At 46.6% G+C, this 27,893-nt stretch overlaps 1 protein-coding gene across 2 annotated transcripts in view; it reads left to right on the top strand.

Annotated features, from left to right (window-relative positions):
* Window positions 1-1,978: 1,978 nt before the first annotated feature.
* The window catches only part of PRKCB (protein kinase C beta), a gene marked incomplete at both ends in the record, with an annotated part of 312,013 nt that continues 286,098 nt past the window's right edge, over window positions 1,979-27,893 (top strand). For both annotated transcript variants that reach the window (XM_082856532.1, XM_082856531.1), the window contains 2 exons: window positions 1,979-2,151; window positions 3,195-3,226. In XM_082856532.1, coding sequence (XP_082712658.1) covers window positions 1,979-2,151; window positions 3,195-3,226 — 205 coding nt within the window. The remainder of the gene's footprint in view (window positions 2,152-3,194; window positions 3,227-27,893) is intronic.

Genomic DNA, 27,893 nt, shown 5'->3' with positions numbered 1-27,893 from the left:
CCTGGGAGATGATGGGGCCTCTTAAAGGACTAATAATAGACAGGCACGTCCAGTTTCCCAAACAAGTCAACCTTAAAAGTGAATGCTATTTTTTCCTTGTTTCCTTTGAGTTACTACGTAGGAAAAGGACATTCTATTATGACAGCCATTGCTCTCCACATGCCACTTAATAACGACTTAGACTCAGCAGCTTCCAGGTAAAATCATCCTAGTAGGACCTGAGCTTCATTAGGCAGAAGTTCAGTGTAGCTGGTTCAGTTCCATCCTGTCTTCCTTCACCCTTTTTGTCACCAGTATGCTTTGTACTTAGGCAGGTTTAACCACCACTCAACAACAATGTGACTTCGGGGGTCTATCTTAAACACTCTGAGCTTCCTTGTCTTTATCCATCATGAAAGTTACTAGACCTACACAGGGTTGTTGGGAGGTCTAAATAAGACACTGCAAGTACCTGTGACACCCACCTAGCACCTGATGTTTATTATTATTGAACACCTACTGGACACGGGTTGGGGGTAGGGGGTAATGTCCTTTAAGTTTTCATTCACTCACTTGTTCACACAATTACTCATTTATTCAACCAATATTTATTGAGCTCTGAGAAGGTGTCAGGCACAGAGCTAGGCGCAAGGTGACACAATGGTGAGCAGAGCCTGCTCTCAGAGCCTAGGTCTAGTGCAGGAGTTCATAGTCTAATGCAGCAATGTGTTCCCAGAGTGTGGGGCATGGTGGGGGGACGTTTAGATGCAGTGTGTGGATGGGACAGTAAATCACACAGCATTGTTTACATAGACAATTATTACTCTTTTGGTTACCTTTCCATCCTTCAGATTCCATCCAGGAGAGAGTCCCAGTTGGATGTTAATGTCTTTAACATCTCTCTAAAATTTGTAAATCTCTCTTAACAAACAAAAGGCCTCAGATGCTGGTGTTTTGGGCAAGTGGCAGCATCTGGAGAGATTTTCACAGTAAGGATACGTCTTGCTATTTGAACTCGGAAACTAGATAGAGATTTTTTTCTAGATGGTGCACAAATATTACCAGCATTTGTGAAGATGCGTCAAGAATGAATGAAAGTTGAGGAAATACTGGCCTCTTAAATTTCTCCCCACGCCCTTTAATGACCCCATATCACAGCTGAGGAAACTGAGTCTCTTTGTGGAGGGGATGGACAGAAGGTAGGGAGTTTTCTTCTAAATGGTCAGGCAAGCAAAGCCAAGAATTGTCTTTGTGGTGGAGTTAGATGTGTATATATAAAGTAAGGATTGCCCCTCCCCTCCCTCTGCAGTAGTGTGTGCGTATGTGTGTGTAAGTGTGTGGAGCCACAGGCCTTTCCGAATGAGTGACAGCGGTAGCCCATCCCTCCAGGAGACGCGTGCAGAATGACAAATGGCACGGATACGGGGTGGATGGGCACCAGTCTCTGCAGAGGCCTGGGTGGAAACCGTCGCACCCACCCTTTCCACCCTCTACCCCCGCAGGCCTCAGCCCCCGTTCTCGTTTCCCCTGGGGCGCACCCAAGGTGCTCATCGCCTTCATGCAACCCAGGCCGAGGACGAGGTAGCGGGCGAGGCTCAGGTCTGGCGGTCCCTGGCTGCGGTCCCCGCGTCGCAGCGCTGCGGCTGAGAACGCTTCTCTGGGAGGCCGGCAGCCTCGGGGTGCCAGTATGTAAAGCAGCTGGCGGCTCTGGGCGGAGCCTGGGGGCGATGCAAATGAGGGAGGCGGGGTCTGCCCGCGGCTCCGCCTCCCTCCCCCGCAGCTGGGGCCAGCGGTGCCAAGCGCAGCTGGTCGAGTGGCTGCAGCTGGGCGAGTGACAGCCCCAGCTCCGCGCGCCGCGGCCGCCAGAGCCGGCGCAGGGGAAGCGTCCGCGGCCCCGGGCGGCAGAGCGGCCGCCTTCTCCCGCGCCTCCCGGGCCCGCAGCCCGCGCTACCGCGGCCCCTGGCCGGCACCTCTCGGGCTCCCGCTACCCGCGCGCAAGATGGCTGACCCGGCTGCGGGGCCGCCGCCGAGCGAGGGCGAGGAGAGCACGGTGCGCTTCGCCCGCAAAGGCGCCCTCCGGCAGAAGAACGTGCACGAGGTGAAGAACCACAAATTCACAGCCCGCTTCTTCAAGCAGCCCACCTTCTGCAGCCACTGCACCGACTTCATCTGGTGAGAACGCGCCGGCTCAGGGCACCTTCCCGGGGCTCCGAGGGTAGCGCCGCGCGCGGGGACCCCCTCTTCGCGTCCTCCGCGCCCCCCGCGCCTCCGAGGGAGGTTAAGCCCCGCCGCGGCACCAGATCCCGGGCTCCCGCTCCGGACCCTTCTGTCCCGGACTCCCCCGTGGGCAGTCCTGCGGCTTCCCGCTCCCCGGGGTCCCAGACAGCCGATCGCGCGGTGCCTCGTGCCCTCTCTTCCTCCCAGCTGCCTCGGAGCGCCTAGGGGTCGCGCTCCGCTTCGGAAGGGGAGAAGGGGTCGCTTCTCCACAGGGCTCAGGGCTCCGCTGTCCCTCCCCGGGAGAGCAGCGCCTCGAGTGCCCTCTCGTGCGGGGTTCCCTATCTCTCTGTCTCCTTCCGGGCTCGAGGCACCCTCATCCCTTCCCTCCTTTCTGGGGGCAGCGCCCTGGGTGTCCTTTCTCTGTCTCCCTGCGGGCATGGGGCATTCTTTCCTCCTCCTCAGTGTCTCCGGGGGCAGCGCCCCGTGTTATCTCTTGCTTCTCCCTAAGGGCCTGGGTTCCCCTTTCCACTCTTCAGTTTCCCCCCTTCACATCACTGCGGGGACTCTCCGCTCCCCGGTCCCTCTAGGCATGGGGAGTCCTCTCTCCCTTCCAGTCCCCCAGGGAATGTCATCGCCGCGGGGGCTCTCCCATCCTCCCACTCAATGCGTCTTTTTCTCTTTCCCCGAGGGCACTCGGGCATCTCTGTGGGCAGAACTCCCGCCTGTCCGCCACCTCCCACCAAGACGGAAACGCTCCCCCCACCCCGCCACCTGGTGGTCGCAGCCTCCTCTCTTCTGCCTTTTGAGGGGAGGTGGAGGTTACCGCTGAGCTCCCACCTACCCCCTCCCCCCCAGAGGCGGAAGACTCTTGGGCACCCGCCTGTGGCTGGGAGGTTGCACCTGGGCTAGGGGAGCAGGGGGAAGTGGGGTGACTGGGGGGAACTAACTGGTGGCTGGGCCCCTCGGGCTGCCTGACATGTCTCCTTCTGCTTTTGCAGGGGCTTCGGGAAGCAAGGATTCCAGTGCCAAGGTAGGCTGTGGGGTTCTGAGGATGCTGTTTGCCGGAGGAGAAGGTGAAAAAGACTTTCTGGAAGTGACTGAGATAGGCAGAGAGTGAAGGAATTACATTTGTCAGAGTGACCTCCCAAACTAGGAGTTCACCACAGAAAGGTCTTTAAAAGTGGTGTGTGTACATGGGGCAGAGATGCTCCATCCAGGAAGGACCAGTGGAGCTGGGAGGCTCAGCTGGCCAAGGAAGTACATCCATCCTTTCTCCCTAACCGGCACCAGAAGAGTCAAAATAGGTGCTCTTGAACCCATCCTGCCTGGCCACTTCTTCTTGAGATACCCTCCCCCCCAATTCCTGTTCATGTGTCCTTCCACTTCCCCTGCCTCATAGAGGTCTCTACAGGTGGCTCCTGCCTCTGCAGATGGTGTATCCCCTAGGAAGGCGACTGTGGTTGTCCCCTGGGCCTCCTCCCTCTCTGAAAGAAGTGGTTCCAGTTGGAGTGCTTCTCAGATCCTGGTTTAAATTGCCCTTTCTCTCTTCTGGCTAGATACAGGAAGGACTCCAAGTGACTGGTTACCTGGGTCTTTGCATCGGGTTTGAGATCCTTGACCCTAGCCAGGGATGCCCAACCTAGTGGTGACTCGGCCGTCTCTGGTTGCAGATTTGCTCTCCAGATGCCAAATCATCTGTAGTTTTGTTCAGCCCATAGGGTGTCAAACATGTTTTGAATTTGATGCCAACATTTTAGAACTGGGAGATTTCACGAAGTATCTGACTTTGCAGCTTCAAGTTTGCTGAGCATTGGTCCCACTTTCCTTTTAGAACCATCATTTGGAGCTGAGAGCAGCAGTTTTTGTGGACAGGGTGCACATGCTGCATCATTTTGTCTCAATCGATCCCAACCAGGCCCGCTTCACCCACTTTTGGCCCCTGTAAGGCATTTGAGTTTGCAACCTCTGGTCTGGAAGATCCCCCCTTTCCCCCATTTTAGACCAGGTCCACGTGGTTGAGTTTGGTGAGAAATATCACATTTCTGGGGAGTGTCTTAGGGGCAAGTTGATTGCCCTGGCGATCTGGGTTTAGATCAGGGGAAGAAAACATTTGAATGTTAAAGAGTCTGAGATGTGACTTAGCACTGACTGACAGTTCTGTTGTAGCACCTCCACCCTCCAGAGAAAAGTAAAGTGATCCCTGATGAGAGTGAGTGGCATTGTCAGTTACGTAGAGTGCTGGCAGTGTGGCACTGGTTTCTTCGGAGACTTATATGACCTCTCACCTGAGATCTGGGCAGAGCCCGCTCAGCCAGTGAGCCTCGTAGACCCCCAACCCCTGCCCTCTTTTACCAAGGTTTGGAGCCCCAATTTCACGCACTGCACCAGAGGACTTCCCATGTTCCTTTAAATGGCAATAATTTCAGCCTTGGTGCACATGGTTGGATTGTTTTCTAGAACTTTGACCCCTTAAGCAGAATGCCGGGGGTGCCTTAGTGTGGGGACACGTAGAAGACCTTTGAGGTTACCTCTCACTTCCATGAATCGGTTTCTGTCTTTGTCTCTTGCTGAGGTCAGGGGTGATTTTTGAACATTTTTATTGCTGATTTTCTGTCCCACCTGCTCTGCAGTTATCAACGGTTGGGAAAGTTAACTTCTCAGTGTGCAGGTAATGACACATCTGAAACAGCAGATCTGTTTTTTCAAAGCCAGGAAAACGGTAGGCATTTTCTGGTGCAGTGAGTAAAGCAGACTTAAAGTTTCTAATGAAATATGGCAGCTTTAGAGGTAGGCATGTTTAAATTTTTTTTTTTTAATTGCCTTTCTTTTTCTCCTCTTCCTGAGAGGCAGTGTAGGGTAGTGAACATGTGCACAGGCTATCAGGCTACCACTGTGAGTTTGAATCTTGGCTTGAGACTTCCCAGCCATTTTACTTAGCCTCTCTGTACCTCAGGCTCCTTGTGTATAAAATGGGTCCATGTAACAATACCTACCTTAAAAAATTGCTGAGCGGCTCCAAGTATATAAGGTGCTTGCACAGAGTTCAGCACAGACTAAGCACTCAGAAAGTATCAGCTCCTATGATTGTCTCCAAAGTAACCCAGTGGTGGGGTAGCTGGTGTGAGAGGAGACTGGCTCTGCAGGGTTGCTTTGCTATGCAACTGGCTGCCAGGTGAGAGTCTAAATCCAGCTGTGAACATCTGGTCGCCCTGTGTCACTGCTTTGGTAGTAAATTCCATTTGGGCTGGAGTGGGAAGGAGCAAGAGAGGGGAAGGGGCAAATTGACAGCCCTTGAAATTGAGATGCTTAGGATCTCATGCTTAGGGATATCCCGGAAGGTGACAGATTATCCTCAGATGTGCTCAGAGATACCTGGGACTAGTTTTGAAATCAGAGAGGAGTTCCTTATCTGAGCATTTTTGTACCGCATGTTTCCTCTTAAAGTGAATCTAATTAAAATGGGATCAGTATGTTATAGAAAATACATACGGTTTTATTCTCTCACCAAAGTCAGAAGTTCAGAGCCCAAGGTGCTATGTTCCTTTCAGTTTTCTGCTCTACTATCCCAGGAGTGAAAATTATTTCAGAGTCCAAGAAGGATGCTGGACTCCCCAGTCATCACAGCCTTATTTCAGCCAGCAGGAGGAGGAAAGGTACAGAAGAAAGGTGAAGGACACATGCTCACTGTCCTGGAAGTTGCCTCTGATACTTCTGCCTATATGCTATTAGCTAGAACTTAATCACATACCCCCACCTTGCTGCAAAGGAGTATGCGGGAAATGTAAGGTTAATTTCAGGTAGCCGTGTTCCCAGATAAAAGCTATGGTGGGGGGTTTTCCATTTCAAAAGTAGAAGTGGAGGGCTTCCCTGGTGGCGCAGTGGTTGAGAGTCCGCCTGCCGATGCAGGGGACACGGGTTCGTGCCCCGGTCCGGGAGGATCCCACGTGCCGTGGAGCTGCTGGGCCCGTGAGCCATGGCCGCTGAGCCTGTGTGTCCGGAGCCTGTGCTCCGCAACGGGAGAGGCCACAGCAGTGAGAGGCCCGCGTACCACACACACAAAAAAAAGTAGAAGTGGAAAGAGGATCTAGTCCCTGCCTTTCTTGGGTAGGAGTTGTGTAGGATGATCATAAGGCAAAGAAACCACTGAGCCCCGCGCTCCATGGTGCTGCCATGGAAATTGGCGGTGCTGAGATGGCTTGAGAGAGGAAGGATGGGAAGTCCGTAAGCCATGGGAGATTGTGGATTTCTGTGTGCTCAGGGGAGTTTAAGAATAGACTTTCTTGCTTTTGTACAGAACTCTAGATTGACTGCTACATAATTTCTCCCTTTTTGTTTCCACTCTGTATTTTCTATAAAACCATTCTCTGTGAGGTAGTTTAAGAATGTCTCTGGTGACAGGGGACTGGAGCTGAGAATCTCTATTATGAAACCCCCTAAATTCTGGATTAGAAATAGGACTGCTCAGATAAGCAAGGCAGACTTCTCTCTGTGGTACTCTTTTTTTTTTTTTTTTTTTTTTTTGCGGTACGTGGGCCTCTCACTGCTGTGGCCTCTCCCGTTGTGGAGCACAGGCTCTGGACGCGCAGGCTCAGCGGCCATGGCTCACAGGCCCAGCCACTCCTTGGCATGTGGGATCTTTCCCGGACCGGGGCACGAACCCGTGTCCCCTGCATCGGCAGGCGGACTCTCAACCACTGCACCACCAGGGAAGCCCTGTGGCATTCTTTAGAGGAGCCACGGACCAACATTTGTGCTGTCATTGTAATTAAGACAAGGCTTTGGGTGGAATTAGGCTCTTGCCCAAAGAAACCTCTACAGTTGGGCAGAGAGAAAAAAAATTTTTTTAAGGAAGTCACTTAATTAGAAATAGGGAGGCAATAAAATATAGGGATTCAGAATTCCTAGCATGGGATTGGAGTCAGAACTGCGTTTGAATCTGTGCTCTGCCACCTACTTACTGTGTGAACTTGGGCAAGTCATCCATTTGTAGTGGCCTCGGTCTTCTCATCTGTGAAATGGGCTAATAGTACCTACCTCATAGGGTTGTGGTAAGGAGTAATGGGGTGGTACAAGAGAAATATCCACTATCAATAACTCTAAGTGAGATGATCGTTATTACTTGATTAGCTGTAGGAAACTGTGTCAAAAGAGGAAGAGAGTTAATTTGGGAACTCATTAAATGACTATGTCTCTTTCGTGTATTTAGATGGGTTTCTTCTTTGGTATGTTTCTTCATAGACTTTAGGTGACACCAGTGAGTCTAGCCCCAGATAGCCAGCTTGTTTAGATTGTCTTTTTTCACCCTTCTTGTGAGAAAAATCTAAACTTGCCATGGACCCTCTAGAAGAACCCCAGTGCACTAATTTTCTGACTATGTAGACCTAGCATTGATGACTATAATGAGTAAACCAGCTCTTTCCTTTCTTGTATAGATTAGAAAACAAGTTTTTAAGCCTTCTTTTTTTAAATTTTATTTTTTTAATTGAAGTAGAGTTGATTGACAATGCTGTGCCAATCTCTGCTGTACAGCAAAGTGACTCAGTTACACACATAGAGACATTCTTGTTTTACACATTCTTTTCCATTATGGTTTATCCCAGGACATTGAATATAGTTCCCTGTGCTTTTTTAAGCCTTCTAATAGACATTATTCTTTTTTTTTTTTTTTTTTTTTTGCGGTACACGGGCCTCTCGCTGTTGTGGCCTCTGCCGTTGCGGAGCACAGGCTCTGGACGCGCAGGCCCAGTGGCCATGGCTCACGGGCCTAGCTGCTCTGCGGCATGTGGGATCTTCCCGGACCGGGGCACGAACCTGTGTCCCCTGCATCGGCAGGCGGACTCTCAACCACTGCGCCACCAGGGAAGCCCAATAGACATTATTCTTAAAAATCCCCAAAGTATTGCATGAATACAACCATTGCTAGTTTCATCAACATCGACTTTACAGGATACAAGTTTATTTTAGTCTTTAGTTAACACTTTGAGATTAGAATATGTACTTTTTAAAAACAGTAGTCAAAGATGAATTGAAGGTTCATTTTATTTTTGGCATATTTTTCCCTAGGAACTATGATATCCTGAATTTCAGGTTGAACTTTCTCAGTAGAATCATAAATAGGGCCTTTTTTGTGTGCAGTCAAGCCTCTATTCTTCCACTTCCCTCCCTTCTCGGAAGCAGATCCCAGAGGCCTGTGAGTGAGGCTCCACTTATCTCTTGGCTCTTCTTAATGTGTCCTGGGGGTTCCCTGTGGATAAAAGGCAGAGGCTTTTTGAATTTGTGTTTGTTGGTTTGACTTTTTAATTTTTTCCACCTGAAGTGGGATTTGGGGCTCAAAGTCCCAAATGAAATAAAAAATTTGAAGGATAGGTTAATGCTGGGTCTTAGCAAGAAGGAGGGTTGATTTGTTGAAGAGGCAGCAGCCAATTCCTTTTGAGCTGTAGAACACTCAGAGAAAGCTTGAAGCTTTGTCACTGGGCAACAGAATGCCTTTCCAAGTAAATATGGAAAATATGACCTTTGAAAATCTAGTTGATATGATATACCAGTTATTAGAAACTCATTAAAAAATATATTATTTCTGAGTACCAGTGATACTTCAGGTACTGCCCAGAACCAGATATAGCATGTTTATAGTGTATCTGGGTCAATAAAGAAAAAGATATAGAGAAGTTAACTGGTCAAAAGGTAAACCAAAGGTTTGAAAATAAATTGTACACGTTCTTGCTGTTGGGGTCCTCTTTCCTCTGTCTGTCTCTTTCTTTCTCTACACATGCACACACGTACACACACACGTGCACACACACGCAAATAGATCAGTACGTCACCATTTTGAGATTATGCATCTCCTTTTGATGCTTTTCAGCTACAGGTCGTTAAATTATTAAGTACAATTTTTAATCCTCTGGTCTTTTGTCTTTGCAGTCCAATTAATTCTTGGGTGGGGAGGGGGATCAGCTGAACAGTTCATCATCTCTGGCTGATGTGTTCAAAAGCTTGGTCCCTTATTCTTGGCATTTGATCTAATCTCAAGGATTCTTTGACTTCACTTATCCTATCTCTCCATTGAAATTGTGTGATAGCTTTTTTATAGAGTATATAAAAGTCATGATGTTTACATGTGGTATTTGGAGGTGTGATGGCTGCTTGACAATCTGGTAGGAAATTTGTATATTTACCACATACCTCCATTTGTCCATCCATCCATCCATCCTTCCAAAAAATATTCACTCATTAAGCTCTCTGTGTCAGGAGTTATGTTAGATGGCAGGAATACAAGGGTGAATGAGATTGAGAGGATCCTTGTTGTCGTGGAGCTTACAGTGTAATGGGGGAGATGAGACAGTCTACAAAGCATTGCACCGATATTTAATTTCACTCTTGTTAAGTACTTAGAAGGAAATGTACAGGGTGCTATGGGAATGTGTAGGGGATGCTAACCTATGTAAGGGTTGGAGTGGAGTCAGGGAATTCTTTGGCCTGGGAATTAAAAACAAAAACCAGGGACTTCCCTGCCAGTCCAGTGGTGAAGACTCTGCGCTTCCAATGCAGGGGGCTCGGGTTCGACCCCTGGTCAGGGAACTAAGATCCCACATGCCGCACAGAAACAAAAACAAAAAACAAAAAACAGACAACTTCTCATTCTTTGAGGTAATTGGAGAAAGTCTGAGTTGTCAAGGAGCCAGAGCTAAAAATCTGTATTGTGAAGCTGCTTATAACCTGGATAAAGATGTGCAGGAGGTCTTATCTCTGTGACATTCTGTGGAGAAGCCCTGAATCTTTATTTGTGCCATGGTTGCAAGTAAGATGAATATTTAGTAGAATTAGGCAGTTACATTAAGATGGCTTCTTTCTCAGTTTGACAGACAGAGAACGTCATCTCCTCTTAGCTAATAACTCATAATGAGCTGACTTCCTTTTTGTTCAGGGGTTGCAGTTCGAGGTGGCTGCTCTACAGGAGAAAAATCAGATCATTTCAGAGGTGGAGGGGCAAGCCTGAGGCAATAGATTGAGAATAAATAAAAAGAGAGAGCAGTTATATATGTGTATACACACACAGATTCTTTTCCATTATAGTTTATTACAAGATATTAAAGTGTATAACTGAGTCACTCTGCTGTACGCCAGAAACCAACACAACATTGTAAATCAACTCTACTTCAATTAAAAAAAGAGAGAGAGGAGCAAAATCTATCAGGGAAAGGCATTTGTGAGCTGAAAGCCAGTTTACAGGGGCACAGGATTACTTGCATTTTCTCCTGAATACCTTCCTCATCCTGGGTCCATGTCTGATTTTCTACAACCATTTATTCCATTGGTTTAGGCAGTGTGTCTTCTTTTATTTGGAAGATAATTTTTAAGTAGTTTCACAATAAGCAGCATTGACTCACATGTAGAAAAAGATCCTTTGTCAATTCTCTTTCCATTTTTCTGATTCCTTCAAGGAGAAAGTCTCAGTCTCTCTAATGCAAATCTGGGTACTTCGTAAATGTACTTTATTGTTTTTATTATAAAGGGACTACAGGGAATTGTGGGAACATAAAGATGTGTTCGTTTCTACCAGTAACCCACTTTTACCTAACGTTGAGCTCATGCTCTTCTACCTCTGGGCCTGGTTTCTTACTGGCGTTTCCTCCTTGTGAGTAGGGAAGGGGAGTTCAGTGTCTTCCCTGGAAATGTTTGGTGTTGGAAGGAAGCTCTGTGTTGCAGAGGATTGAAAAGCACAGCAACTGCAGGCTCTGGAAGAGACGGTAGCCTTTATTCAGGAATGTCAGTCTTTTAATATTACCGTTGTTATCGTTGCTGTTGTTGTTACCTTTTCATTGTCCTTGGCCTGCTTGTCTGTATCTCTTGGAGGTCTCTTTTTCCCTCAGCCCACATGCAGAAATTTGCCCTACCCGGTCAGAAGGGGAACTCAGACCCAGACTAGGAGGGTTCTGATCCCCCTTATTGAGTCTTGGCATTTGCTAAGTAAATGGAAATTAACTTTGCTCAACAATAACCATGTTCCTGGGGTGAATTCTAGACTCTTCCTTTACCTTGCCACTGGCCAGTGACCAGACTTTGGGCTTCTAGATAGGCAGTAAAAATGGGGCTTGAGAATGAAGGTTCAAATATCAAACAGACCTGATTTCCTATCCTGGCTTTGTTTCTCCATGGCTTTGTGACCCTGGGCTGGTGAAACATGATTCTGCCTTTATCCACCCATCCATCTATCCATCCATCTTCCCACTCACCCACCAATCCATTCCTCTATCCACCCAGTTGTTTTTCCATCCATCATCCATCTATTCATCCATCCATCCATCCATCCATTTCCACATCCATCTAGCCATCTGTCCATCTGTCCATTCATTCAGTAAATATTTATTGAGTGCCTACCACGTATCAGGTACTGTTCTAAGCACTGGAACTAGAGCGGTGAACAAGACAGAATCCCTGCCCTCAGAGACGTTTGGTAGAAGAATAGCAATTAATACATTTTAGTAGAAGAATAGCAATTAACAAATAACTTAGAAGAAATATATTGTATAATGTCAGGTTCCAATACGGGCTTTGGAGAGGAATAAGACACCATGCTTGCCCTTGAAAATCTCCCTCGTCTTTTGAGGGGAGAACAGCACATGGCCAATTACTTCTGGTACATAAATGAGAAGTGTTACACCGAGGGCGTGAAAAAGCTTTGAATGACATCCTTACTCCTAGGAGGGGTGGAGAAGATTCCACACAGGAGCTGACATTTGGGAACAATCTTCCAGCAGGAGTAGGAGTTCCCAGATTGACATGGGGGCGGGGGCCGGGGAGGGTGTTTCAGGCAGAGGACAGCACAAGTGGAGCCCGGGAGGAGAGAAAGGGGCTCATGCGGGGAACAGGAAGGAGGGTGTGTGAGGGATGAGCTGGTGGGAGGGGAACGTCCTGTCGGGGGTCTGGACCTCGTGAAGGCAGCATAGTGACTAGGAAGTGGCTGTTGTCACTGCTGTCGCGCGGGATGTGTGTGGGTGAGTGAAATGGCCAAATGTTTGAAAAAGAGCATGAGATGCATTCTGAAGCCATAATTGCCGTGACTCAGATCCTGAAATTCCAGGCTGGTAGGGTTGGAAGTCAGGTAAGAGGAGCGGAAATGACCACTTAGAAGCAGCGGGGGAGCGTTCCCAGAGCATCTAGGAGCTGCTGCCATTTTTCACATCCTAAAGAGACGTTTGGACTTTCGTGTCAGTCATACTGTTGATTGTCCTATTTTGGGAGATGGTTACTGGGTTATTTTTATGGTTCTGACCATAGGGATATTGCTCTTCACTGCATCCTTCATCGTAGAGGGCCACAGAAGCGATTTTTTTCTCTAGAAGGAATCCTCCCACTCCTTTTCTCCTTCTCTCCTGCTATCATGCACCCAGCTCGTGTTTATTGAGCACATGCTGCACCGGTGGTGAAGAACTTGTGCTTTGGAGACAGAAAGGCATGGGTATAAGTCTTGGCTTCTTGCTATGGGACCTTGAACATGTTACTTAAACTCTTGGAACTTGTGGTTCTTCCAGAGGACAAAGGCAGTGACAGAACCTAGTTTACAGGGCACACGGCAGGTGTTTCCTGAGCACCTTGCCTGACATACAGTGAGTCCTTGATAAACAGGGCCGTTTCCATGATTTCTAGGGCTGGGCACCGTCTTGTCCTTACTGAGTTTATAGTCTTGGGAGGCAGGATGAATGCTCCCGAGTCAAGGACATGATGCAAGAATGAATGTGCTTACATGCCGTGGCCAAGAGCACGCAGGGAAACTGACAATGGATCTGGGGGAGGAGGGCTCAGCTGCCGTCAGAGACGTGATTTGAACATGGGTGAGCGCAGTGCTTTCTGTGCTTCAATTTCCTGGGTTTTGATGCTTTAATTTTGTGGGAAACCTCAGAAAGCTGAATTGAAATCTGTGATTGCCCCACCTGCTGCCTCATTTTGGAAACGTGTTGATGGCGTTTCAACTTCAAATAGATTTCTGACCAGCTCACCTTTAAAATTTGGGGGTCCCCTCAGCCTCTGTGTGGGATGTTCATGTGCTCTTTTGGGTTGAAGAAGCTAGCTAATAATGTGGGTGAAGGTAGAGGGTGAGCTCTGCAGGACTGTCTCTTGTCGTGATGGAGTTTTATGGAATAGCCCTATTTTGAAGACCTTCCCTCCCTAAGGGCGGGGGGGATCATTCTTTACAGTTTAGGCAAAGCAGCCACTGAGAATTTTGATAGTTATCTGGATTTTTTTGTGTGTGTGGCAAAATGTATGGTTGGGGGCATTAATAAGTCTATCTGGGGCACCAGTACACTTAGGGATGCAGGATTGGCATATAGGGTGGTGAGGGACCGTTTTCTATTTTGGTTAGAGGTCTCTGTTTTGGTGGCTGGCTCTCTTTTTCCCAGGGTTAAGTCCAGAATCCTTAACACCAGTTACAAGGTTGCCTGATCTGGGCCCTCACAATCCTCCCCTTGTACCATGCTTCCACTTGCATTTCACTTTCTGGCTGAAGACCCAACTGGTGGTCTTTCTCAGTATGACACAGCCCTGCTGCCCAGCCTAGGGCTTTTGCACCTGCTCTGTCTTCAGCTTGAATCGCTCTTCCCTTTCCTCTTCCCCCACTCGCCTCCTACTTCTCCTTCAGAAGTTAGCTCAAATGTCACTTTTTCAGAGAAGCCTTCCCTGATCTTCCAAATCACGTTCCCCCTTGTAGTCTCATAACCCCTTGTCACTTTTACATTTCCTAATTGTATATTTATTTGAGTGTTTGGTGTTTGTCTTGCCCACAAGAATGTAAGTTTCGTGAGCGTAGGGACCACATCTGTCTCATTTCCTGTTGTTTCTGGAGTACCTGGCTCCCTACCTGGCACATGGTATGTGCTTGTAGATACTTTTTAAATGAGTGAATGGTATGGGGGAGGATAACTCCATTGAGGGAGTCATTGGATTTGGCTTTTGGTGCTAGTTTTGGTATAGCTTGATCTGTGATTTTTATAAAGAGTGTTATCACTTGCTAGTTTACAAGCTCTGGTCATTTTTGTTTGAACCAAAAAAAAAATTGCCCTCATTAAAGCCTGTTGAGAAGTGATTTTCAGAAGTACGCGAATGCTGCAGTCTTAACTTTGGGCACAGCCTCAGGCTTTGGCCATGTTTCACTGTGAAGATAAAGAGTTTCTCCACTGAAGTCCCTTCTTTGGGACCCTGGTGGACTGGAGTGAGGATAATTACCTTTCACGTAATATAAACTGGAGGCTACTGACATGGCCATCTGAGTAGAATAGTGGGTACATAATGGAATACTATACAGCAACGAAAATGGACAGACTCCAGCTATACACAGCATAGATGACTCTCACAACCTGTGAGTTAAAATGCCAGTACGTTCTGTATGAGTCCATGCGCTTGAAGTTCAGGGACAGGTGAAAGTAAGCATAGGCGATAGCAGTTAGGATGGTGATTACCCACAGGGGGACTGGTGGGGACTGAGAGGGGCTCCTAGGGTGCTGGCGATGTTGTTTCTTGATCTGGGTGCTGGTTACATGGTGGATTCAGATTGTGACCATCCATTGAGCTCTAGACATGTACCCACTTTTCTGTTAACGTATATTCCACTTTAACAGAAACAGCTTAGCGGTCCAGCGGTTAGGACTCTGAGCTTTCACTGCCGAGGCCCCAGGTTCAAGCCGTGCTCGCGGAACCAAGATCCCACAAGCCACACGGCGTGGCCAAAAAAAAAAAAAAAGTACATAGTTTTAAGTCACTGGGAATCTGAGAAATGTTAGTGGGGACTTTTTCAGTTTTGCCCACAGAAGTGAAATCTGTACAGGAGACGAGCACCTTCTGCAGTCACCCATTGAGGGATGGTGCTGTTTGCCTTTTTGGGGGGACATCTGCTTCGCATTTCAATGTTGCCCGTGGGTTGCAAACTGTAGAACAAAGAAGCCAGGACATTCTGACAGTTTTCCCAGCCAGTAATGTAGCTCTGTTAATACCAGGAAAACTTGAGCTCGTAAACTGCTTTTAGGGCTTGCATTTAAAACATTCTCTATTTGCTAAGGTATTAGTCAGAATCTATGAAAGCTACTATAACAGATAAGCCTTGAAACCTCTGGCTTGAGAGGAAGGGATTTATTTCTCACTCACGGCACAGACCACTGCAGGCGATGCTGGTCAGGCAGCCTCCCGCCCAGTCATCCAGGGCTCCAGGTCACTCTCCACTGGGCAGGTGGGTGGGGAGAAGGAACACAAGAAAGCACATTCATTTCAGAGCCACTTCAGCCAGGAAGGGACACATAACACTTCTACTCACATTCTCGTGGCCGGAGCTTGGGCGCAGGGCTGCGTCAACTGCGTGTTGACCAGCTCGGGAGCAAAAGAAAACAGGTAAGTGTCGAGAACAGCAAACCCTACTCTAGTCCGCAAAGCCATGGTTTCCTCTGACTTCCTTGGAGCTGGTGTATCCAATTTTACCTCTAGCTTGACTTCTTTAAACCTGAGAGGTGAAACTCTAGACCTCTTTATCTTATCAAACACAGGAGGGGATGTTAGGGGGAGAACACAGTCTGTTTGTGTTGCTTAGAGTGAAATAAAGAGACACTCTTCTTACTTTTAGCTGGTAGAACAATCTGGTTCTTGTCAGAATTTCCAGTTTTCCAGCCATTCAGAATTCTTGCTGCTTCTAGTTGTCAGTGGACATCACAAACGCTTTCATTTGAGTCAGGAATAAGCTCACCTTTTTTTGGGAAAGTCTTTTGCTTATTTGTCATCTCTCCTACGGAAGAATCTTTCGGTAGTTCTACTTTTGGATGTTTGACTGAACACCTAATTTGACTGGACACAATTATCTGGTGTTTAACGAACCACCTCAAACCTTTAGTGGCTTCAAATCACCACCATTTTATTTTGCTCTTGTTTCTGTGCGTCAGTCATTTGGGCTGGGCTCAGCTGCGTGGTCCTTCTGGTCTAGGCAAGGACTGGCTGTTCGTGGCTGGGCTCACCCGTGTCTGGGGCCTCAGCTAGGACACCTGGGCCACCTGGAGCCTTTCTCCAGGTGGTCTCTCATCTTCAGTGGGCTGGCCCAAGCTTGGTCACGTGGTGGTGGGTGCATTCCTAGTGCACAAGCAGGGGCCCAGCCTCTTGAACTCTAGGCCCAGAACTTGCACAGTGTCATTGCTCCCATATTCTATGAGTGAAAGGGAAACACAAGCCCATCCCAGAAATAAAGGAGGAAAGAGAGGGGGGAAGAGACTCTTCCTCTTGATGGGAGAAGCTGCATATACCATGTGGCATTTTTGGGGACCTAATAGACCAGTTTCAACGTGGCCCTCATGACTGCTTAGTTCCAGTACAGTGTGCATCTGCTGGACTGACCTTGAATCTGCGGTAGGTCCCGAGTGAGCGCTCACCGCTTACACCTAATAACAGGACTCAAGTCATAGGGAAGTGAAAGGGCCAAATGCTTTACGTAAAGGGCACAGCCCAGGCTTAGTGCACATGAAACACTGACTACTACCACCATCACTATCGAATACCACCACCATCACTACTGAATACACCACCAAGTATTGTCATTACTACCACCCGGGTCCTGCTGTGGACTTGGTACTACACTAAGTGCTTAAGATTCATAACATGAGGCCCCTGCCCTTGAGGAGGGAGAGATCTGAGAAAGAAACAGATGTGAGTGAATCCGTGTCATCCGGTGTGGCACATGTGATCACAGAGCTGCAGTGGAGTGGGATGAGGTCGAGGGCATGGGTTCAGACCTCAGCTCCATTGCTGCACATTCGAGGGCTTGGGTGCCTTTCTTAACCTCTTTAATCTCTGGTTTCCTCATCTGTGAAATGCAGGTGACAGCACAGAGCCCACCTCCTAGGATGCCGTGTGGATTGAATGAGACCTGGCATGCAAGGAACATAGGATTGCTTGTTAAATGTTAGTTCTGAAAAACAATTCTCAAAAATACCTTTGAGAAGTGTCTTAAAGGCACCATTTTTACTTCAGTCTCCTCCTGTGACTCTAGCCAATGTCATTGCTGCTTTGTCTTCAAAGATGAAGTTTACAAACAGGTGGCTTATGGGAGGAGGAGCTCTTGGGAACGACACCTGTAAGGGATGGAGGGAGGCAGGGAAGAGAGAAGTTAAACTGCAGTGCAATAGTTGTAATAGAGGCCGAAGCCAATCCCATGGCTGGAGCTGGGATGGCCCTTCAGAACTGGAACAGTGGGGACCCACAGCAAGTGGGCACTGGCTGTGGGCTGCTCTGGGGAGCTGGCATTACCTTGGGCAAGGCAGCTTCTTTAAGGGAAGAGTCCCAGGGAGGATGCATCTGGGGATCATCGGCCTTCAGCACTCCCAGCAGGGAGTGTCCTGGCCCTACAGGTGTGAGTGGGGTCTAGGGGATGCTCTGTGGGGTCCACAACATGCTTCCGGTTCTCTCTTAGAGGTTGAACGTTCCAAACCGTGTCTTCTTGACTCTTAGTAACCCTGTGGGCCTGCATCCTTGGCCTCTTCCCAGAACTGATTTAGTTGCTATGTAGATTCATAGCCCGTATCTTCCAGCACTGAAATACCATTTACAGAGAGCCTTAATCCAAGTAGGACACGGGAATGGCTCGCCCAAGGTCACTTAGCTACCTGGGAGGAGACCTGGATTCACATACCTCCCCTTACTTTCCCTCTACCCTGCTCTCCTGAGTCACAGGAGATTCCCTCTTTATTCTGAGCCTGGACTCCGTGAGGTGCCTTGACCTTCACCTTTACACCTCCTTGCAGCTCCGCTCTGGAGAGAGTTTTCTTGAATTCCTTTAAATGTGTTTTTTAAACTGTGGATCATCGCTCATTTGAGGGTCATGAAATCAGTTTCGTAGGTCATGAACACCATGAAAAAATAAACTTGAAAATAGAATGCATGACACTCATAAGTATCGTTGCATAAAACTTCTATTTCATGTATACATATATAGGCATGTGTGAACTGGGTCAGATGTAAAATGTGTTTCTCACTGTGGGTGATGGTCAACACAGTTTGAAAGTCATTGTGAAAAGTATAGACAAGAGGTGCTGGAGGCTCATGAAGTTGACTTTTGAGGTCCATGGACTGTTGAGGCTTTATTTATTTTTAGAGATGATATAAATGCATGGTTTTGAATTCTTTATAATTAGATGTTTTATTCTCACCCCATCACACTATCCCAAGATTATTTTGATGGTCATCTTTGAGCCTTAAACATTATCACTGATAAGAGTTATTTTTCCAAATAGAATTCTAAGTGTGGGATAAGAGTTTTTTAAAATGGAATTATTGGTTCAAATGGAGCTGCCTGGCCTGGCCTGTCACTTGGGTGCAGTGTTCCAGCGCTGTGTCAAGTGCTGGCAGAGAGCTGTCCCTCTTGTGCAGACAAAGAACTGGTTTTCCTGGGGGATCATGTGGGTTGAGAAAGAAGCGTTTCATGAACAGAATCAGCACAGAGGGAGGGAGGAGGAGGTGTTCAGGTGCAGGCATGGAGGTGGGCCGTGTAGCCTGGGTGGCAGTCTGCTGAGGTCAGCTTCCAGCTGGGCCTTCCAAGGGCTGGGGTTCGGGATGTGTTTCTATTCTCCGGTGTCCTCGATAGGTGGGGGCTGAAATGACAGTTGGCCTCGTTGTGTTTACCTTTTGGCCTTCTCTGATTTGGGGTCTAAGGCCGGGGCACTCCAGATGGGACCAAAAAAAGTCAGGTTCAAGAGAAAAATGAAATCTGGGCTAGACCTGTTCCTGCTTGAGTGTATGTGTCCCCAGCACGGTCTCTTTTAGCTGGGGAGACAGGCCAGGGAAATTTCCATTTCGTGGACGCCTTCAAATAAGGCTTTCAAAGGCCGCTGACTCGAGCTGACGTTTATTTAGTACTTACTATGTGCCTGGCACTGTTCTAAATGTTTTACATGTATTAACTCTTTTAATCCTCGCGACAGCCCCATGAGGTTGCTACTGTTATTATTCCCATTTTATGCTGAGAAAACTGAGGCACAAAGAGTTAAGAAATTTTTCCAAAGTTACATAGAGTTAGGATTCAAACATAGATTTGAGTTTAGGATTGTGTAAAAGGAACGTTGAGATGGTGCTTGTGACAGTGATGACAGTGACAGCTAATATTTGAGGGCTTGCAATGAGCTGGGGATTTCACAAACTTCATCCCTTTGAATCTTCATCCTCCGCTAAGATTTGCTGTTATTATTATCCCCATTCACAGGTGAGGAAACAGGCTTAGTAAGGATAAAGAGTTTTCCTGAGAACTGCAGAGCCCAGATTGAATTCAGGACTGTCTGAGTCAGATTCTGAGTTCCCAGTCACTAAGGTGAAGTGCTCGGGGTGGGAGAGAGCATTGGTGCAGGGGTGGTGGTGGGGGAGGGCCCCTGGCAGAGTGAGGGGGAACAGCGGTCAGGCAGGTTTGCGGTGCTTGACGGTGGTCTGGCTCGTCCCTCAGAGCTGGGAAAGTGTGCTTGCTACAGCAGTGGGTGAAACTGGCAAGACTTGACAGGATGAGGAAATTCCCTAGTGGGAGAAAATATTTTCAATAAATTGTTTTTGTTCAGTGAGGGAGTTAGCACATCTGTAGATTTTTAGCTCTGGCCCTGAATAAGGAATTCAGAAAGTGGCTTCCGCTCTGAGGTCTTTTGGTAGTCATATGACTGCAGTCAGCTGATTTCTTGGTGCGCATGAGTTGCTGGGCTGGGAGGACTGGCTGAAAAGCATGAAGTCCTTGCATCATTTGGAAGGAAGGGTTCACATACAGCAGACATGTCCATGAAATGATAGAACTTCCCCGAAGAGCTGTTCTAATTTTTGAGGCACCGAGCTTAATGCTTCACACATGATCACATTTAAAGTCTGCAGCACCCTAGGAGATAAGTCTCATTTTCCCTCCATGAGGAAACGGAGGCTCAGCGATATTAAGTAACTTGACCCAGGACTTGACGCTAAGAAGTATTTGAAGAGGGTGGCAAACCCAGTCCATCTGATTATGAAGCTTGTGGTTCAAGGATTCTGCCAGGACCCTTAATCAGCCTTTGGCCAGGGCATAGTGACATATCAAGGTGTGGTTTGTGTGAGTGAAAAATGTTGCCTGACTTATCAGCAAACAAAGGATGCTGCAGCCATCGAGCTCTCAGCCACATAACTCAGGATGGAGGAGAATGGGCTGCCCACTGCCAAGCCCTCAGCCACTGCAGCCGCCCCCAAAGGTGCACCCTGAGGGGACTTGGGATGGGAAAGCACAGGATGATGGCCCTAGACAGCTAAGGTGCATATCAAAGGAATGATTGCAGTGAGCCCAGACTCTTGCATCTTCCTATAATAGAAAAGCACTAAATTCATTAACTCGAGATATCTGGTTTTCTTTAATTAACAGTAATTTTTTTTTTCCTGTCACGGGCCTCTCACTGTTGTGGCCTCTCCTGTTGCGGAGCACAGGCTCCAACAGTAATCTTTTGATGTTCCACTACCTGGTCTTTGTTGCAAAGACCCCTATATATCCTGGCTCCTCCCTGACCTCTTTTTTTTTTTTTTTGCATTTATAAAGAAAAGGTTTTATTTTCATCACAAGAAGCACACAGACCATACACACCAACAGATGTAAAAAAAAAAAAGTGTATTATGCATCTTCTGCAAATTCACAGTACAAAAGATACTGCCTTTTAAATATGTAATATAAAAAAAAACAAGAAGAGGGCTTCCCTGGTGGCGCCGTGGTTGAGAGTCCACCTGCCGATGCAGGGGGCACGGATTCGTGCCCCGGTCCGGGAGGATCCCACATGCCGCGGAGCGGCTGGGCCCGTGAGCTATGGCCGCTGAGCCTGCGCGTCCGGAGCCTGTGCTCCGCAACGGGAGAGGCCACAACAGTGAGAGGCCCACATACCGCAAAAAAAAGACAGAAAAAACCAAGAAGAAAAACAATATAATAAAAAAATCATTGATATCATAACACAACACACTGGAGCCCACTGGCAGCTTCTGAAAACCAAAGGGCAGCCCATCCTGTGGAGCTCCTGATTGGGTGGAGGGCCGCAGTCTGCACCTGCATTTTGTTGCGAAGAGCTCAGGATCCCTTATCTCTTTGGAGCCTTCCCTCAGACCCATCTGAGAGGCTGTCTTCCGGGCTTAAGTACTCAGTTTTGTCTGCCAAATAAAACATAATTCTCAACTTTTAAGTTGTGCATTTTTTTTCACTTGACATTTACATTCCTGTGTATTTTCCAAAATCCACATAGAGGAGAGTAATATAAAAGGAATAATAGCACAGTGTGGTCCAGCTGGCATATTCGGCCATCCCCTCATGTGCAGGGGGTAATACAGAGCAATAAGGCATGTCTCTCCCCTCCAGCAGCCCCCAGTCTCATAGGAAAGTCCATAAATCAAACATTTATAACACAGTGTGATATGCACTATAATGGTGATAGAGGCGGGGATTCTGGGATCAGCTCGAGTCCCAGCGTCCTGGGAGGCTGCACGGAGGAGCTCAAGTTCTAAGTTGAGTTTTGAGGCAGCAGAAGCAGTGAGAGAGTGAAGAAGAGTGTCAGCGAGGGTGGAGGAGAAGCGAGGGAAAGAAGGGATACTGGTTAAGAGGCAGTAGTTAAAGGACTCGGAATGTTAAGCTTGGAGAAGAGAAGATTTGGAGAGGCAGAGAGAAGGCAGGAGAACGTTGAAAGTAGAGAGAAAGCTCTCCAGGATTCCTCAGCCTGGTGAGGTTGAAAGCGCTAAGTGCTGACGAGAGCGCAGTGAAGTAAGGTGTCTCCAAGGAAGATAGCTTCCCAGGAGATGAGAGCGGAGAGCACAGGTGGAAATGAGAAAAGAACGGAAAATGAGTGGGAAATAAAATAAGTTTAAGGCCAGTCGAGGAATTCTTGCTTGATGGTCTCTGTTTGCTTTGTGAAGTAGGAAAAAAGAGGATTAGATCTGGATTCAGATCCTGTGACCCCAGGCAGATTTCTTATCCTTAGCTTCCTAGTTTTTAAAAAGGGGTACATGATAGGGTAAGTGTACCTTCTACAAAGATTTCTGAGGATCAGATATAATGTCTGTGTGGGGCAGAGCAGCACTTTGCCTGGCACATCGAACAATAAAAGTGTATGAAAAATTGTCAGCTGTTAAGGGAGTTCTCATTTGGGTACTTGATGAATAGGGGTACCATAAAGAGCAGTAGAAAATTCAAGAAGAGGAGAAGGCTTGGGGGTGAAGATAGTGAATTCTGCGTTGGCTATGTTGAGTTTGTGATACCTGTGCTATATCCAGGTGTAGGTGTCCAAAAGGCAGTTGGGAATAATGAGAAGTCAGGCATGGTGGTAAATATTTGGGAGTTATTAATACAGGGCTGTATTTTTCAAAATACCTAAATCATATGACTGGTGGTACTCAAAGATTTTAATTGTGTGTGACATTAAACATCATGGAAATATGTCTCTGTGTGTGTATGTATATATTTTTTTACCTCTTCAATTATCTTTTAATTCTTCTGGTTGTTAAGGAGGATTTCTCAGTGTGGTGCTACCATGTCTCAGACATCTTTCGAATTCATGCTAATTTCTCTTTAAAAAAAAAAAAAGAATGAGGCAACCTCAGGCTCAGAGCTATGTGGCTGCTGGGATTTAATAATTATAATTTTCATTGTGTTTTTCATGCTTGTCTTCTATGTAGAGCAAATGTTACTGGCTTTCCAATTCTGGTGGTGGTTTTAGATAGGACACTTTGGTTGTTAATAGTAGAACACTTAAGCTGTCTGGAGGTAGGTGATTCAAGTGTTTGTTTAATCAGAGGCTTAACAGGGTCGTGAAAGACTGGGGATTCTCCCAGTTATTTGCTCTGCCATCCTCCAAGATCAGTATCTCCCCTCTTGGTCCCAAGAAGACTGTGGTAAGTACCAAGAGTCATATTCTCACAGGACAGCATACAAATCAGGAAGGAAGGGGACCCAGGATAAAGGATTTTTCTTCAAGTACCTCATGTCATGGCTTGGAACTATGGCAGCTGTCTTTTGACCATGAGGGACAGGGCTGACGTGCTGTGAATGGCAGTGCGGAAAGATGGAGAGGAATTGTGTCCTTCATGATGTCGTTGAGCCACTGAATTAACTAACCTTGATGTAGTCCTATCTCTGGAAATTTGTTCTTGTTAGACAATAAATTCTCTTACTGCTTACACCATTTCAGATGGGTTTTCTGTTACTTGCAGCTGAAGGCATTGTATCTCATACAATTTCAGATTATTGCCCTAACCTAGTAGGAATTGTTCCTCCCTGTTTTCCTTGGTTGGTTGTATTTTCTCTTGAGATTGGGTCATATTTTCCTGGGTTTTCATATGTCGAGTAATTTCAGATCGTATCCTGGACATTGTATTATGTTGTGGAGATTCTGGATTCAGTTGTATTTCTCTGAGGAGTGTTGAAGTTTTCATCTTAGTAAGCTATTGACTTGGTTGGACAGTAAACTGTCTCTTGGACATTAGTTCAGATGTCAGTTCTGTTTTTTATTTTATCTTTGAGGCTGCCCCATGTGTGCATGGTTCAAGAGTCAGCCAGACACTTGGAAAGAGTTTATACAGGCACACCTTCCTTTATTGTGCTTCTCAGATACTGTTTTTTCTTTTTCTTTTCTTTTGTCTGCACTTTGTGGCCTGTGGGATCTGAGTTCCCCAACCAGGGATTGAATCCGGGCCCTTGGCAGTGAGAGTGCAGAGTCCTAACCGCTGGAGCGCCAGGGAATTCCCACTGCGTTTTTTACAAATTGAAGGTTTGCAGCAACCCTGCGCTGAGCAAGTCTGTTGGCACCATTTTTCCAAGAGCATTTGCTCACTTTGCGTCCCTGGGTTACGTTTTGGTAATTCTCATAATATTTCTAATGTTTTCATTTTCATTATATTTGTTATGGTGACCTGTGATCAGTAATCTTTGATGTTACTACTGTGATTGTGTTGGTATTTTTCAGCAATACAGTATTTTTCAATTGAGGTATGTCCATTGTTTTTATAGACATAGGGTTATCGCACACTTAATACACTACAGTATAGTGTAAACATAACTTTAATATGCACTGGGAAACCAAAACATTTGTGTGACTCACTTTATTGCATTATTTACTTTAGTGCGGTGGTCTGGAACCAATCCCGCAGTATCTCCCAGGCCTGCCTGTACTCAGAAGCTGGGGCTCCTCTGTGGGCTCTCTCTGTCCTTGGATTTGCTCCTCACTTTCCAGTAGCTGTGGTTGACCTGAAATTGGTCCTCTGGCTCTGCAAGCCAGGAAGACTTAAGGTTTTATATTGGAGTTTTAGCTGCCACTTGATGCAGCCTGTTCTCAGGGTAAAAGCTGCGAAGTGGTATTCTCTTCTTTCAGATTTCAGCTCCCTTACTCCAGAATCTGCCTTCTTTTGTTCACTCTCCAGTGCTTTCAGGTTAAAAATAAAAGAAAATTTTTTTGTTTTTTGGTCCAGAGTTAAACTTGTTATCTGCAGGAAGCTTGGGTCCATTTGGAGTTTACTTGACCATATCAGAAACAGAAGCCTTTTTTCTTTCTAACATATGAGAAAACGGATGCCCAGAGAGGTTAAGCCACTTCCCCAACATCACAGAGCTGGTAAGTAAGTGGTAGAGCCAGGGCCCAGACTCAGGCTGCTGCGCCCTACGTCCAAGGCCCCTCCAGGGTATCTGGCTGTGGACTTGTGCCTCGGAGTAGTCTGCCAGTTTGGGCTCAGTTTCATTTTGGCGTGGCAGATGTCTGTCCTGTGAGTAGAGCTGCAGCAGCCACAGAGCTGAGCTCAGCAGTTTCTTGGCAGCCTTGGGACAGTTTTGTCCCCTTTCAGTCAGGATCCCTGGATGGGCTCCTTGAAAAGGTTTGGAATCAGTAGGCAATGTTCCAGGCAGAGTTTCGGATAGAAACGTTGCAGCGCCAATAAGATACCTAATTATTATTTATTTGGCAATTATTTTACCAAAGTAAGCCAGTAGTAAGTTGTGGTTAGAGGAGAGGAAGTTCAGAGTTCAGTAAGTTTTTTTTTCCTCCTCTCTTTCTGTTTAAAACATAAAAGAGGAAGTGACTGCTCTTATTTTTCTACCAGCCTTGTCACTAATGGATATGGAATAAAATCTTAGCTAAGCTGAGGTCAAGCTTTGAAAGTTTGTCATAAGGATCTCCTTTTCTCCTCCGTGGAACCGCTGGCATGGTGTTTCCAACTTTTAAACAACCTACAGAGTCACAGAGAAGAATCCTCATAAAATCTTGTGATTTTATGCCCTTTACTTTAGGAACCAAAAAGTCCCCTCCAAGGCTTCCCTGGTGGCGCTGTGGTTGAGAGTCCGCCTGCCTATGCAGGGGACACGGGTTCGTGTCCCGGTCCGGGAAGATCCCACATGCCGTGGAGCGGCTGGGCCCGTGAGCCATGGCCGCTGAGCCTGCGCGTCCGGAGCCTGTGCTCCGCAACGGAAGAGGCCACAACAGTGAGAGGCCCGTGTACCGCAAAAAAAAAAAAAAAAAAGTCCCCTCCAAAATGGTTATTTCCAGTGCTCTTAGCCATTCTTTCTGCTCAGCAACCTATGTCACCCTCAGGTACTATGTTTCAAGCCTCTTGCTGTATTTCTGGAAGTATCTCCACCTTCAAGATGAAAAAAAACAAAAAACAACTTACTGAGCACCTACTGTATGCCAGATACTGGGGATACAGTGGTGAACAAGACAGAGAAAGTCCTTGCTGCTCATGTAACTTACATTTCCTTGTTTATAAACAAGTAAACAAGGAAAAAAGATCATTATAGATTGTAGTAAGTGCTGGGAAAGAGAAAAACTTAGAGACGTCTTAAAGCAGACACGTAATTTTGAGGGGTGCTGTGATCAAATGGGAAACATAAGGTAGTGCCTTTTTCTCCATTTCCCCACCCTTTAGTCCCTTTCGTGGAGATAGGATAGTTCTTATCCCATGAGGTCTCTTAATGCAAGAGACTGGATGAATGCGCTTTGTTTTTTTGGTTGCTCCATGCAGCATGTGGAATCTTAGTTCCCCCGACCAGGGATCTAACCCCATGGACCCTGCAGTGGAAGCGTGGAGTCTTAACCACTGGACCACCAGGGAAGTCCCTGAATGCACTTCTTGGGCTGGTCCCTGTGTCTCAGCTGATGCCTCTGGGCTGGTCGGTTACCCCCTTCCATTGTCAGAGGTCTTACCCTTCACACTTGGCACCCCCTTGGGCTAGATGGAACTGAGTGAAGGTTCTGGAAAGGTAGACTTAAGCCCAAAATATGAAAGGCTGTGGATGTCATGCTAAAGAATCTGTTTTATCAACTTTGTCTTCACTCTTCACCCACCTCTTCCAGGGTTCAGAACCTCTACCTCGCCAGATTGCCCCCAGGCTCTGTGAATTCCTCTTGAATTCTATCCTTTCTGCTTATCCTCCACCCTTAAAGCATCTCCTCTTCTTTTTCACACCTAAGTAGATAAGAGCAGCAGTTGTTAACTCTATTGATAGTAAAAGTGCCTGCATTAAAAATGTTAATTATCGCCCCTGGGAAGGGATTAAGCCTGTAGGTCTTTAGGCTATTGGAATAGCAAAAAGCTAGGTGTGCCGTGGCTTCCTGTTTCTCAGAGTAGAGAAAGCATCTGGGGAGACAGAAGCCTCAGTCATGTGGTAATAAATATGGCCATATTTATCCCCATAAGCATATCTCTTCTGTTGATTCTGGAGTCAACTAGACCTTGTGACCCACCACAGATGATGCAGTGAGATCCTCCTGCTGTGTTAAAGGAAAACGTTAAATTCATAAGAAATGCATAAGTATAATCTCATTAAGATGAATTAAATATCATAGATAAGGTATTAAAGACCTTTTTGGCTTTTTTGACATTCCAATCCAGGTCCTCTCTCCCTTCCCCAGAGGTCACCATTGGTGTCTCTTCTTAGAACCTTTTCTTTGTTCATATTTGTATCCATACAGATTCTATGGTAGCGTTTATGTGTGTGCGTATACGTCTTGCTAAATTGTGTCATACGTCACTCATCATCCTGCAACTTGATTTTTCACTACACAGTGTTTTGAAGAGCAATCTCTGTTGTTATGCTTTTAACTACATACTCCCTAGTATTCCACAGTATGACCTTTCTCCCATTTTTATGGCCACTCCCCGTTGAGGAACATTTAGATTCTATTTTTTTAGGGGTGGTGTCTATTACAAACAGTACTGCAATAAGCATCCTTGTACATGTCTCACACACATGCATGTGTTTCTCTAGTTACCGAGAAGTAGAATGGCATGGTAATGGGGTACACGATTTGGATTTTAATAGATACTGCCAAATGTTCTCCAGAGTGACTGGTGTCATTCCCACCAGCAGTGTGTGTTTCTGTTTTACTGCATCTTCCTTAAATTATGATATTGCCAAGCTTTAACACTTTTGCCAATCTGAGGGGAGAAAAATGACATTTCATTTTAATAGACATTTTCTTGATTACTAGTGAGGTTTCTTTTTACTATTTCTTGGACAGTTGCATTTCGTCTTCTATAAATGCCCCCCCCCCCTTTTACATTTTCTTGTTGATTTGTAGGAATTTTTACTTTAATCTACTAAACACCAGTCCTTCACTAGTGTTGATTGAAAGAAAATGCACAACTTAAGAGTTGTGAGTTTAAGTTTTATTCAGGGACCTTACTGGGGACCGCAGCCTGGGAGACAGCCTCTTGGCAGCTCTGAG

This window comes from Leucopleurus acutus (genome assembly GCF_964270905.1).
Source record: "Leucopleurus acutus genome assembly, chromosome: 16".
Classification (NCBI taxonomy): Eukaryota; Metazoa; Chordata; class Mammalia; order Artiodactyla; family Delphinidae; genus Leucopleurus; species Leucopleurus acutus.
The sequence above is the reverse complement of the archived record's forward strand: the minus strand, read 5'-3'. Positions and strand labels throughout refer to the sequence as shown.